Source organism: Diorhabda carinulata, chromosome 5, assembly GCF_026250575.1.
Source record: "Diorhabda carinulata isolate Delta chromosome 5, icDioCari1.1, whole genome shotgun sequence".
Lineage (NCBI taxonomy): Eukaryota > Metazoa > Arthropoda > Insecta > Coleoptera > Chrysomelidae > Diorhabda > Diorhabda carinulata.
The window spans coordinates 4786157-4798828 of NC_079464.1; the positions used below are offsets into that span (position 1 = coordinate 4786157).

The window sequence follows — 12672 nt, forward strand, 5'->3', positions numbered from 1 at the left end:
GCGACTATAAACGCTCGTTTCGACCTTGTAAGATAAATATACTTCATCTTGTAATAAACTCGATTTAGGAGCGAAGATTGTAGTTGGAGCAACCTCAAAAGCGATTCTTGTACATCCTCTTTACATTAACGCGCTAGAAACATTCGAAAATTTGCATACATGGGTCGCCTGATCAAAATTTTGATATAAAAAGATTTCTTGTAACTTGTATTCGGGCGACCATCGGGCGATTGAAAACGTCCGTTTGGACCTTTATAAACGCTCGAAATTTTTGACAACATATACAAATTTTTTGTAATAACAATCGAAAAATCAATGATTCGTAAACAAACTTTTGTGTAATAAAAGTTATTTCAAGGAAAAATAGTCTTGTTAAAAACTTCGTGGAAAGTTAGAAAGTTTCACAATTAATATTGGAAAGGTGGTAATGGAAGAAGTCGACTAACATTTCGTGTCCTCAAACCTGGGTCCTGTTCGGGGACTATGCGGTTATAAAACTAACTAAACAGTCGCAAGATTTCGGATAGAAAATGTTCTCAATTTAAAAAGATCCGACATTTTGAAGTGTCCAAAAAACTTGTCCGTAGATTCCGTTCTATACAAATACCCTGATAATCCCGGCAAGGATAACAGTACAAATTGACGAAATTACCGTAGATTTATGGGTCCTTAATAAATGGACGAAAATTCGAATCGATACATTATGAATTGCCTTAAAAGTGAGTTAAAATATTTCGTTTTATCCTGGTGAACCTGACAAGGATAATTGTATGAATTTATCAAATTATCATATTGTCGTTTGTCCTCAATAAATGTACAAAAGTTCAAAATGATCCGACATTTTGAAGTGTCCAAAAAACTAGTCCGAAGATTCCGTTCTGTACATATACCCTGATAATCCTGGCAAGGATAACAGTACAAATTGACGAAATTACCGTAGATTTATAGGTCTTTAATAAATGGACGAAAATTCGAATCGATACATTATGAATTGCCTTAAAAGTGAGTTAAAATATTTCGTTTTATCCTGGTGAACCTGACAAGGATAATTGTATGAATTTATCAAATTATCATATTGTCGTTTGTCCTCAATAAATGTACAAAAGTTCAAAATGATCCGACATTTTGAAGTGTCCAAAAAACTAGTCCGAAGATTCCGTTCTATACAAATACCCTGATAATCCTGGCAAGGATAACAGTACAAATTGACGAAATTACCGTAGATTTATAGGTCTTTAATAAATGGACGAAAATTCGAATCGATACATTATGAATTGCCTTAAAAGTGAGTTAAAATATTTCGTTTTATCCTGATGAACCTGACAAGGATAATTGTATGAATTTATCAAATTATCATATTGTAGTTTGTCCTCAATAAATGTACAAAATTTCAAAATGATCCGACATTTTGAAGTGTCCAAAAAACTAGTCCGAAGATTCCGTTCTGTACATATACCCTGATAATCCTGGCAAGGATAACAGTACAAATTGACGAAATTACCGTAGATTTATAGGTCTTTAATAAATGGACGAAAATTCGAATCGATACATTATGAATTGCCTTAAAAGTGAGTTAAAATATTTCGTTTTATCCTGGTGAACCTGACAAGGATAATTGTATGAATTTATCAAATTATCATATTGTCGTTTGTCCTCAATAAATGTACAAAAGTTCAAAATGATCCGACATTTTGAAGTGTCCAAAAAACTAGTCCGAAGATTCCGTTCTATACAAATACCCTGATAATCCTGGCAAGGATAACAGTACAAATTGACGAAATTACCGTAGATTTATAGGTCTTTAATAAATGGACGAAAATTCGAATCGATACATTATGAATTGCCTTAAAAGTGAGTTAAAATATTTCGTTTTATCCTGATGAACCTGACAAGGATAATTGTATGAATTTATCAAATTATCATATTGTAGTTTGTCCTCAATAAATGTACAAAATTTCAAAATGATCCGACATTTTGAAGTGTCCAAAAAACTAGTCCGAAGATTCCGTTCTGTACATATACCCTGATAATCCTGGCAAGGATAACAGTACAAATTGACGAAATTACCGTAGATTTATAGGTCTTTAATAAATGGACGAAAATTCGAATCGATACATTATGAATTGCCTTAAAAGTGAGTTAAAATATTTCGTTTTATCCTGGTGAACCTGACAAGGATAATTGTATGAATTTATCAAATTATCATATTGTCGTTTGTCCTCAATAAATGTACAAAAGTTCAAAATGATCCGACATTTTGAAGTGTCCAAAAAACTAGTCCGAAGATTCCGTTCTGTACATATACCCTGATAATCCTGGCAAGGATAACAGTACAAATTGACGAAATTACCGTAGATTTATGGGTCCTTAATAAATGGACGAAAATTCGAATCGATACATTATGAATTGCCTTAAAAGTGAGTTAAAATATTTCGTTTTATCCTGGTGAACCTGACAAGGATAATTGTATGAATTTATCAAATTATCATATTGTCGTTTGTCCTCAATAAATGTACAAAAGTTCAAAATGATCCGACATTTTGAAGTGTCCAAAAAACTAGTCCGAAGATTCCGTTCTGTACATATACCCTGATAATCCTGGCAAGGATAACAGTACAAATTGACGAAATTACCGTAGATTTATGGGTCCTTAATAAATGGACGAAAATTCGAATCGATACATTATGAATTGCCTTAAAAGTGAGTTAAAATATTTCGTTTTATCCTGGTGAACCTGACAAGGATAATTGTATGAATTTATCAAATTATCATATTGTCGTTTGTCCTCAATAAATGTACAAAAGTTCAAAATGATCCGACATTTTGAAGTGTCCAAAAAACTAGTCCGAAGATTCCGTTCTGTACATATACCCTGATAATCCTGGCAAGGATAACAGTACAAATTGACGAAATTACCGTAGATTTATGGGTCCTTAATAAATGGACGAAAATTCGAATCGATACATTATGAATTGCCTTAAAAGTGAGTTAAAATATTTCGTTTTATCCTGGTGAACCTGACAAGGATAATTGTATGAATTTATCAAATTATCATATTGTCGTTTGTCCTCAATAAGTGTACAAAAGTTCAAAATGATCCGACATTTTGAAGTGTCCAAAAAACTAGTCCGAAGATTCCGTTCTGTACATATACCCTGATAATCCTGGCAAGGATAACAGTACAAATTGACGAAATTACCGTAGATTTATTGGTCTTTAATAAATGGACGAAAATTCGAATCGATACATTATGAATTGCCTTAAAAGTGAGTTAAAATATTTCGTTTTATCCTGGTGAACCTGACAAGGATAATTGTATGAATTTATCAAATTATCATATTGTCGTTTGTCCTCAATAAATGTACAAAAGTTCAAAATGATCCGACATTTTGAAGTGTCCAAAAAACTAGTCCGAAGATTCCGTTCTGTACATATACCCTGATAATCCTGGCAAGGATAACAGTACAAATTGACGAAATTACCGTAGATTTATGGGTCCTTAATAAATGGACGAAAATTCGAATCGATACATTATGAATTGCCTTAAAAGTGAGTTAAAATATTTCGTTTTATCCTGGTGAACCTGACAAGGATAATTGTATGAATTTATCAAATTATCATATTGTCGTTTGTCCTCAATAAATGTACAAAAGTTCAAAATGATCCGACATTTTGAAGTGTCCAAAAAACTAGTCCGAAGATTCCGTTCTATACAAATACCCTGATAATCCCGGCAAGGATAACAGTACAAATTGACAAAATTACCGTAGATTTATGGGTCCTTAATAAATGGACGAAAATTCGAATCGATACATTATGAATTGCCTTAAAAGTGAGTTAAAATATTTCGTTTTATCCTGATGAACCTGGCAAAGATAATTGTATGAATTTATCAAATTATCATATTGTCGTTTGTCCTCAATAAATGTACAAAAGTTCAAAATGATCCGACATTTTGAAGTGTCCAAAAAACTAGTCCGAAGATTCCGTTCTGTACATATACCCTGATAATCCTGGCAAGGATAACAGTACAAATTGACGAAATTACCGTAGATTTATTGGTCTTTAATAAATGGACGAAAATTCGAATCGATACATTATGAATTGCCTTAAAAGTGAGTTAAAATATTTCGTTTTATCCTGGTGAACCTGACAAGGATAATTGTATGAATTTATCAAATTATCATATTGTCGTTTGTCCTCAATAAATGTACAAAAGTTCAAAATGATCCGACATTTTGAAGTGTCCAAAAAACTAGTCCGAAGATTCCGTTCTGTACATATACCCTGATAATCCTGGCAAGGATAACAGTACAAATTGACGAAATTACCGTAGATTTATTGGTCTTTAATAAATGGACGAAAATTCGAATCGATACATTATGAATTGCCTTAAAAGTGAGTTAAAATATTTCGTTTTATCCTGGTGAACCTGACAAGGATAATTGTATGAATTTATCAAATTATCATATCAGGAAAATAGTTAAACAGTTACGATACAAGAACACGGTGGGTCTAATTTAATCATTTATTATTTTATACTAACCTGTGTATGGGAATAAAACATTGAAAAATTGGAAACTATCACAGGGACCGGTAAAGCTATTGTTAATACGCCAGCTAAGGCACAAAGAGCTCCTACGAACATTCCCGCATACGTTTTAGGTGCCATATCTCCATATCCAACCGTCGTCATAGTCACTATAGCCCACCACAAACCTTCCGGTATACTTTTAAAACTATTATCCTTATTATCCTAAACATATAATTGTCATTTCATAAAATTACGTTATTAAATTTTGTTAACTCACCTGTAGTTTTTCAGCGTAATATACCAAACTGGCAAATACAACTATTCCCAATACGAGAAAAAATACCAGTAATCCCAATTCTTTAGCCGACGCCTTGAAGGTATGAATCAAGATTTTTAATCCGGGGGAATGCCTAGTTAATTTGAAAAGTCGAAATATACGTATGATGCTAAAAAAATCTAACAACTGATTCTTCTTTTCCGATAGCAGAATCAAATCTATATAGAAGCTTAGAGTTGCTGCAAAATCTATTATATTGACTGGAGATTTTATAAAATCTACTAAATTCGGTGATACCTGGAATAAAGATTATAAAATCAAACAATAACAATTTGAATTCGAATTCCGGTCTCAATATATAATAAACATACAAATTTATTTTTATCGCACACTTTTGAATCTCATCGTATAACATGTCGATTGAAAATAGCAATAAAGCGAAAACTTTCCTCAAGTTATTCATAATTTGATTAAGTTGCTATTAATAATGTCAAATTCAAAATACTTTTAGACCTCATCGTATAATGGATACTTGGATTGGTAAAACGATAAAACAAAAACTGTTTCTAAATTTACCTCAACCACACGCTTTTCTTTTGGATCTCATCGTATAATATATCGAAGAAAATAGCAATAAATCAAAAACTGTCGCCGAGTTATTCATAAAATTAATTAATACAGTCAACGTACTTTTGGATCTCATGGTATAATAAATATATGTAATGGAAATAAACATTAAGATTTGTTTATTTTATTCCATTGTTTAGTTCAGTATCATATTTTTGATAATAAATTTTTTTTTGTGTTTTTTAAAAAACGATTTACATCTCAAAAACCATAATTTCCAAATAAATTTTTATATAACAAATTTAATAAACAGTTAAAACGCAGAAAAATGAAGGTTAAGTTTTTTAATTTCAGTTTAGAGCACTAGATGGAATGGCGGCATAAATATAAATCAAGTTGGCAAAAATGCGCGTGACTGAATAATTTTGTGTTGGTAGGGAGTTGGTTCTTCCGGATCTGGTTGTTGATTCATAAATATTGTGGGTAAATTGGTTATACATATTATGTGATGTGTTTCAATTATATCCTGTTTTGAATTATAGCGATTGTTATGTAGTGGTAATCTATTTAGTGAAGTGATTGAATATTATGTTTAACGATTCGTCCATTAACTTACTGCATTTATTTGTATATAGTTATGAAGTTTGAAACGTTTTACAAGATGGCTGTTGGATATAAACAACACTGCATTAAGGTTTTAATACTTATTTTATTTAATAGTTATATTTTTAAAGTATAGTACTCAAAATTACAACAAAAAACAAATTCTATTTCTTGTCACGGATTATGTCATATTAGTGGTTGATGTTTGGATCCCTAGATGGCGTTAAAATTTATTAAATTTAATGTCTGTTACAGTTATATGGATATTTAAATATTTTACTTTTTGAAATTCATTTCCAAGTATTAGTTTAATCATTTATATAGATATTTTTTTATGTTAACTACAACTGAGAATACAACTTGAAATTTCTACACTGAGAAAAAGGAATATTGTTTTAAAGTCTGTTACCTATACGGTTATATACGAGGGTATGTGGAGAAGTCCATGATATGAGGTTTTGGATGGAAAAATCGTTTTATTTATTCATTAGATCTATATGGATTCAAATTTCTTACCGCCGACTCATTTCTTCTTAATGTTAAATGAAAAAATAATCACTTGAAGCTAAATACGGCGGATGAGGTAGTGATTACAAAAAAAACATCAGGCTATCTGGTAAACACTACCAAGATGGTACGAGCGAAAGGAACCCTCATGATGTACTTACTTGATTTGAAATTCAAACTCAATCTTCCTTGTAGGGGGGAATGGGACAAAAATGATGTCAACTTGCCTTCATATGTTGATATTACATGAATGGATCCAAAAAAAGCGAGCTAACAAAAATATACAAGCACAATTGGTAGAATTGAAAGTTTCTCCCCTAGAAAGACCGAGATGTTGGTTATATACAACGCGAATCAGCTCACTGCTCAATTTCATTTGTTCTCAATTGTATAAAATGATTATTCAAATTCAATAAACGCCTCATCATTGGTCGTAACGTCAATTGACACGTTCTGGATTTATTGAGGTCCATACAGGGTAATTCTTCTGACATTCTGGCAGACTCTGAACTCTATCGGATTTCCTTCTAATAGAGTTTTCACACTTAAGTACAATACATTACCAATAGAATGATTTTTTAGCTTTTTCCACGACTTTTATCGATATTATACCCAATCTGACTTAACCTCTAAAATAACTGTCTTACACTGGATGTGGCAATTGACGTCATTCATAGCCCGCGAAAAATATTTCGCAAGACAAATTTGACCGATACTTTATAAATATTATTTGGACTTATATATAGGTGGCGCAGTATCAATAAATAACACCAATTTAAAAAATATGAAACAGTTCAGGATCATAATGACTGGCCTATTTAATTTTGTTTACTTTTCAATATCTCACCGTATTCACCTGCAACTGTTTAATAAAATAAATTTCCATGAAGCTCGCCAGACTCCGAATAGGAGTGTATCGACCGTAATGCAGTAGAGGCAGATTTTCATACTATACAGAGTGTCCCAGAATTGACGTAAATTATTTATGATGTCTGCAAATCAAACTAATTTTCTTTCAAGAAGAATTAAGTTTGTTGATATTTACCAGTTTTATGTCGAAATTGTCGATTGTATGACATGAACTCATTTTTTTCTTAACTTTAAACAGTTGAAAAGAGAAATAAAATTTCAGTCTTTTGTATATGCTATAGTCTCCTTTTCTTGATTACGATTGTATTTTCAGTACTTTTTTAATTCTCCACTCTCTAGACGCCAAATTTCATTCCTCTTTCAGATCTGGACAATAAGGTAGGTGCCAGGCAACTCAAAGTTTAATACATTAATTTCGACCGTTTTTTTATCGTCCTCGTATAAATAGTTTTTTTCTTCTGATTATGGGGTTGAATCTTTTTAATTTCTGTCTAATATACGGTAGTGGTCAAAATTAAAAATACCGTGTGATTTGACGTTATCTCCCGGACTATATTAATTCTAGATTTATTCAATCACCCTCGTAGGTCATTAGTTGTATGTAGGTCGATTTGTTGAATTGAAATATCGACGTTGCCACATCGATTTTGATCATTTAGGAGTAAAAATACATCTCTATTTATACAGGGTGTTTCTAAATTCGTGTCTTCGGCGATAATTTTTTCGAATTAGGAAACACTTTGTATAATTTTTGACGTATGAATAGTTTGAATAAAAGACATTCTGAGATTTATACAGTGTGGATGGTTTTTTAATATCAATAAAAAATATAATTTTTAAATTTATTAAAATTTTTATTATGATTATGATACTTACTATCAATCTTACTGATAATTCGAATGTGAACCAGGCGTTACACAAATGGTCCACCGCTTGAAAATATGGATAGGGTTTAGTGCAGTTTAAATTAGACGGATCTAGGGGTTCGCATTTTTCCCTCATTCCAGGGTGGGTCTTGAGACAAAAGGAAAAAACAGATACGCATATAAAGAACACTGATGCCCCGGCTACTACCTGTAAAAAGAAAATTTCTATACGTAATCATTTATACAGATTAGTCATTGAATAATTTCTCTATATCTGTTATTAAAAAAAATTGACACACTGTATTAATCGGTGGAATACTACGTCATTTACAAGCAGATCAACAAAACTACATTCTACACTATATTACAAAAATAATAAATTCAATTTTCTACTAATCGAAATAAATAAAATCAATTATAATATAGAATTAATTATAATTAATTTAATTAAATAGGTGAATCTATTAATTCTTCTTCTTTTTTTCTTTTACCTTAAATGCATATATCCCTTTCTTCTTCTGTCTTCATTACGATACGTCATATAAGGTAATCTAAGAAAACAGCTGATCTACGTCAAAATGGAGGCCGTGGGGTAAACAATCGACTTCATCTGTTTCAGTGAAATTATTACAGTGGAAACTGAGTTTTTTGCAGTTTTTTTAGTCAGTCTGCGAGAAAGCTTTTGATCAATTCACAAAATTCAGACCACTTTGTTTTTATTTTTGAAATTAATTTGCAACTGTTGCGTTTAAGCTTATCGAATACGTGTGAATACTTTTTAAGGGCACAAAATGATAACCCAGCTAGAAGGTACAAGAACAAACTCGAAAGCTTTAGGTGAAACTGGGACAATCCAACAAATACCACACAAAAAATTTCGACAAAAGCATTTGTTTACCTCACAGCGGCCATTTCTAAATGAGCATCAGTTGATGTTGACAATATGTATTGTTCTAATATCTTATTTTTCAAGTATCTCATGAAGGCTGCTGTCATCCTTTTATCTATTTCTTCTTCTGTTTCTATTTCTTCGATACGGCCATATATAATGACGTTTGTAATGTCTTTTTTTTAAACGTCTGATGATAGTTTCTTCTTCTCATTCTTTTACCAGCTTCGTCCAATAACTTTTTTGGTCTTTCCCTTCAGTTGTGTTGGTCTCTTCAGCCACATTTCTTCTTCTGTTTTCATTATTACGGTACGTTCATATACTTTTCTAATGTCTTCTTTTTTGGGTATCTCTTGAGGGCTGCTGTCATTCTTCTATCTATTTCTTCGTTTGTAGTATCGTATTGTTAGAAAGTTGTTGATGGTTTCTTCTTTTTCTTCCATTTGCCATCTTAGTTCAATAATTTTTTAGTCTCCCCCTTCAGTTGTGACAGTTTTTTCAGCTTCATTTCTTCTTCTGTTTTCATTATTACGGTACGTTCATATACTTTTCTAATGTCTTCTTTTTTGGGTATCTCTTGAGGGCTGCTGTCATTCTTCTATCTATTTCTTCGTTTGTAGTATCGTATTGTTAGGCAGTTGTTGATGGTTTCTTCTTTTTCTTCCATTTGCCATCTTAGTTCAATAATTTTTTAGTCTCCCCTTCAGTTTTGACAGTTTTTTCAGCCTCATTTCTTCTTCTGTCTTCATTATTACTATACGTCACTGTATATTTCTTCTTCTTACTTTTCCTATCATTGTTTGATCCATTTCTGCTTCTGAATTCATTCCTACGAAAAATCCTTACTTAGTGGGGTTTCTTCTTCTATCTTTCGTCATCTTTTACATTTTTTGTCATTAGTTTATCCATGTAGCAACATAAAGGTTACTTTAGCTCCTCTCTGTATATATTAGACGATACACTTGAAGGACTTGGAGTTTAGTATTTTGGAGTTCTATACACTCAATGATTTGAGACAATTTTGGTTTTGAAAGTTTCCAAGGGAGTTCGATTAGAATAACTGAGTTTTGGTTAAGTTTGGATTGATAGAAAGGATATGGTGGAAATGACAGTCGGGGGGAGAGAGGGAATAGGCAGAAATAAATTTTTTCCGAACGATTTATCTTCAAAAAATTTTCTACGTCTGCAAAATTCAAGCAATTTTAAATATTAAATAAAACTGAAAAATCAAATTCAAAGCATACCGTTTAACAAGGAACTAACAGGGTATAAATTTACATTTTCTACTTCAAATTTCTACTAAATATAAACAATGAAAAAAAAATATCAACTTCGAATATAATTATTTTATAAAAAAATTTTAAAAACACTAATTTTAATTAAAAATATAGTACGTATAGACCTCGAAGCCGCCCCTGTCTAATATAATTCCAGACCACTGAAAAGAACCAAGAGCTCAAATCTGAGCAGTAGTAATTTGTTGGGTTCATCAATACGAAGACATAACCTATAAATGAATAGTAACTGACAGACGCATTGATGGTGACAGTGAGCCCTCTAGCGGCACAAATAAGTATGAAAAAAATCATAGTTAAAAGGGGATTGATTTTATGAATAGTATTTTATCCTTTTGTGAGTTTATTTCGATTAGGCGTAGATCGAATCAAGTTAGTGCTTCTACTGGTAAGACACTCTTCTTCTACTACAACGATAAGCTCTAGGATCGCGTTTGTGGTAGGGAGTTTAGCTCAAATTCTTCTTCTAAGCTAATCCCATGAACCGGATTTAAGTCAGGACTGTATGCTGGCCACTCCATAAACCGAATACCAATTTCTGCAATGTAATCTTGCACGATTCTGGCGGTGTGCGGCCTTGTTTTCTCATGCATGAAGGTAAATTCGTCTCCAATGTAGTCGAGTCGGGTCGTGCACCCCAGATCATGAAGGAAACATCTCATTAAGCACTACGTGCTTCAAAGCAGGAATCCGCATATCGCTTTGGTCTTGGTGGAGGCATATTCTGGTCTCATCTGGGAACAGAACAGATCCCTATCGATCCCTAGCTAGAGTTTTGGACCAAAGTCAGGTTCTTTTTCTGCAGTTTTCGTCTTATTGTGTCACTAATAGTCACTACTCGCTCCTTAACTGTCGTTGCACGGCAGAAAGTGACGATTTTTTAACGTTATTGACCCAATAACGAGGTCATCACGTAAATCGCCTTCTGCATGTTCCAGGTCGTCTATGAAAGGATCCAGTCTCCTCATAACGCTGGAACAATCACAATTGTCTAGCAATAATTCTCTGACCAAGTCCATTTTCGATTAAATAACTTGGAGGGGTTCAAATTAACACCATTGAGATTATAAGAAACGAAAAATATTAATATTTGATAGTTCATAATGGGCAAGTTCAATGTCCAAATAATGACCATATTCAAGTTGTGATCCCAACCAATGTTTCCTATTTCCGGCAATCCGAATTCCTTTTGAACATTTTGTCATTGTCAAAGGGGGCAAGTAATTTTTCCATTACAAGTTTTGTCTACCATGTTTATTGCCGTAACTGAAGTAAAATATTGTGTCCAGTACACCGCGTTTTTAATCGAATCGTACGTCACTGTACGAGATATAATTCGAACAAGCAGGAACGCAAAACGAACTGACCAAGTGATGAAAGTATTAAATCACTTGGAAAACAGTTGCTTCGTAAACGCGGTGATGTGTGATGGGAAAAGAGGAGTTATGGAATATAAATTTAACGTTAGTCATTATTTAATTCAATTCGTAGTTAATATTTGTTGAAATTAAGAAAAAATAAAAGCTACGCATGTCGAAAACCAAAACCTCAAATCACACCCATGTTAGTTAGAAGTTAATATTCACATTTCGGTGATGCACATTGAACGGTGGTACCTTGGCCTGTGAAGAGGAATAGGGTTCATCGAAGAGGGCCCAAATTTTTGGTTTTAATTTTTGCCACCTTGTTAGAGTGCCGGAGTAGAACGCCTCTTCGTATCCAAACATCCTAGCCACTTCTTCATCTGTTGGACGCGCCGAATCGATATCGAGCTTATCCAAAATTGCCAACGTTGCCTGAAATTAATAAATCATCGATCATAGAAATAAATTTACAAAAAGTAACTGTACATCAATTAATTTTAGATTACGTTGGGTTTCTATTAAAAGTATTAGTACCAACTCGTCCACTGACGTAGATTGGGAAGCCGGCCCCGTATAGACGCTTGTTTATCGCCCAGCCATAAAATATTTGGCATCAAATTTTGAATAAAGAAATTATTAGCATAGTCAACCAGCAAAAGAAATTGTTGGGTCAATTTAATAACATTAGGTGTGTTCCAACATGCTAATCTGGATCGTTGTTGGACGGTTTTTTGATGGGTTGGAACCAACTTATTGTTTATAAAATGGAACGTTCCGATATACAGGAATAAGAAAATTTTTAAAAAGTTTTCGACTTGTACTGAACGAGCAACATTTATTTAACTATTTTATTTATGTTGCACGCAATGTTTCTATGTAAACTCGGCACTAACGGGCCTA

The 12672-nt window shown here is 32.6% G+C and overlaps 1 protein-coding gene across 2 annotated transcripts in view; it reads right to left on the reverse strand.

Moving 5' to 3' along the window:
- Nucleotides 1-12672, reverse strand: part of LOC130894468 (potassium voltage-gated channel protein Shaw-like) — a 35454-nt gene that overhangs the window by 4814 nt on the left and 17968 nt on the right. The window contains exons 4-7 of one of the 2 annotated variants that reach the window (XM_057801332.1): nucleotides 12025-12204; nucleotides 8235-8432; nucleotides 4812-5108; nucleotides 4547-4756 (exon numbers count right to left, since the gene is read on the reverse strand). In XM_057801332.1, coding sequence (XP_057657315.1) covers nucleotides 4547-4756; nucleotides 4812-5108; nucleotides 8235-8432; nucleotides 12025-12204 — 885 coding nt within the window. Of the gene's footprint in view, nucleotides 1-4546; nucleotides 4757-4811; nucleotides 5109-8234; nucleotides 8433-11994; nucleotides 12205-12672 lie in introns of both variants that reach the window. The other variant, XM_057801331.1, reaches the window with a different exon arrangement.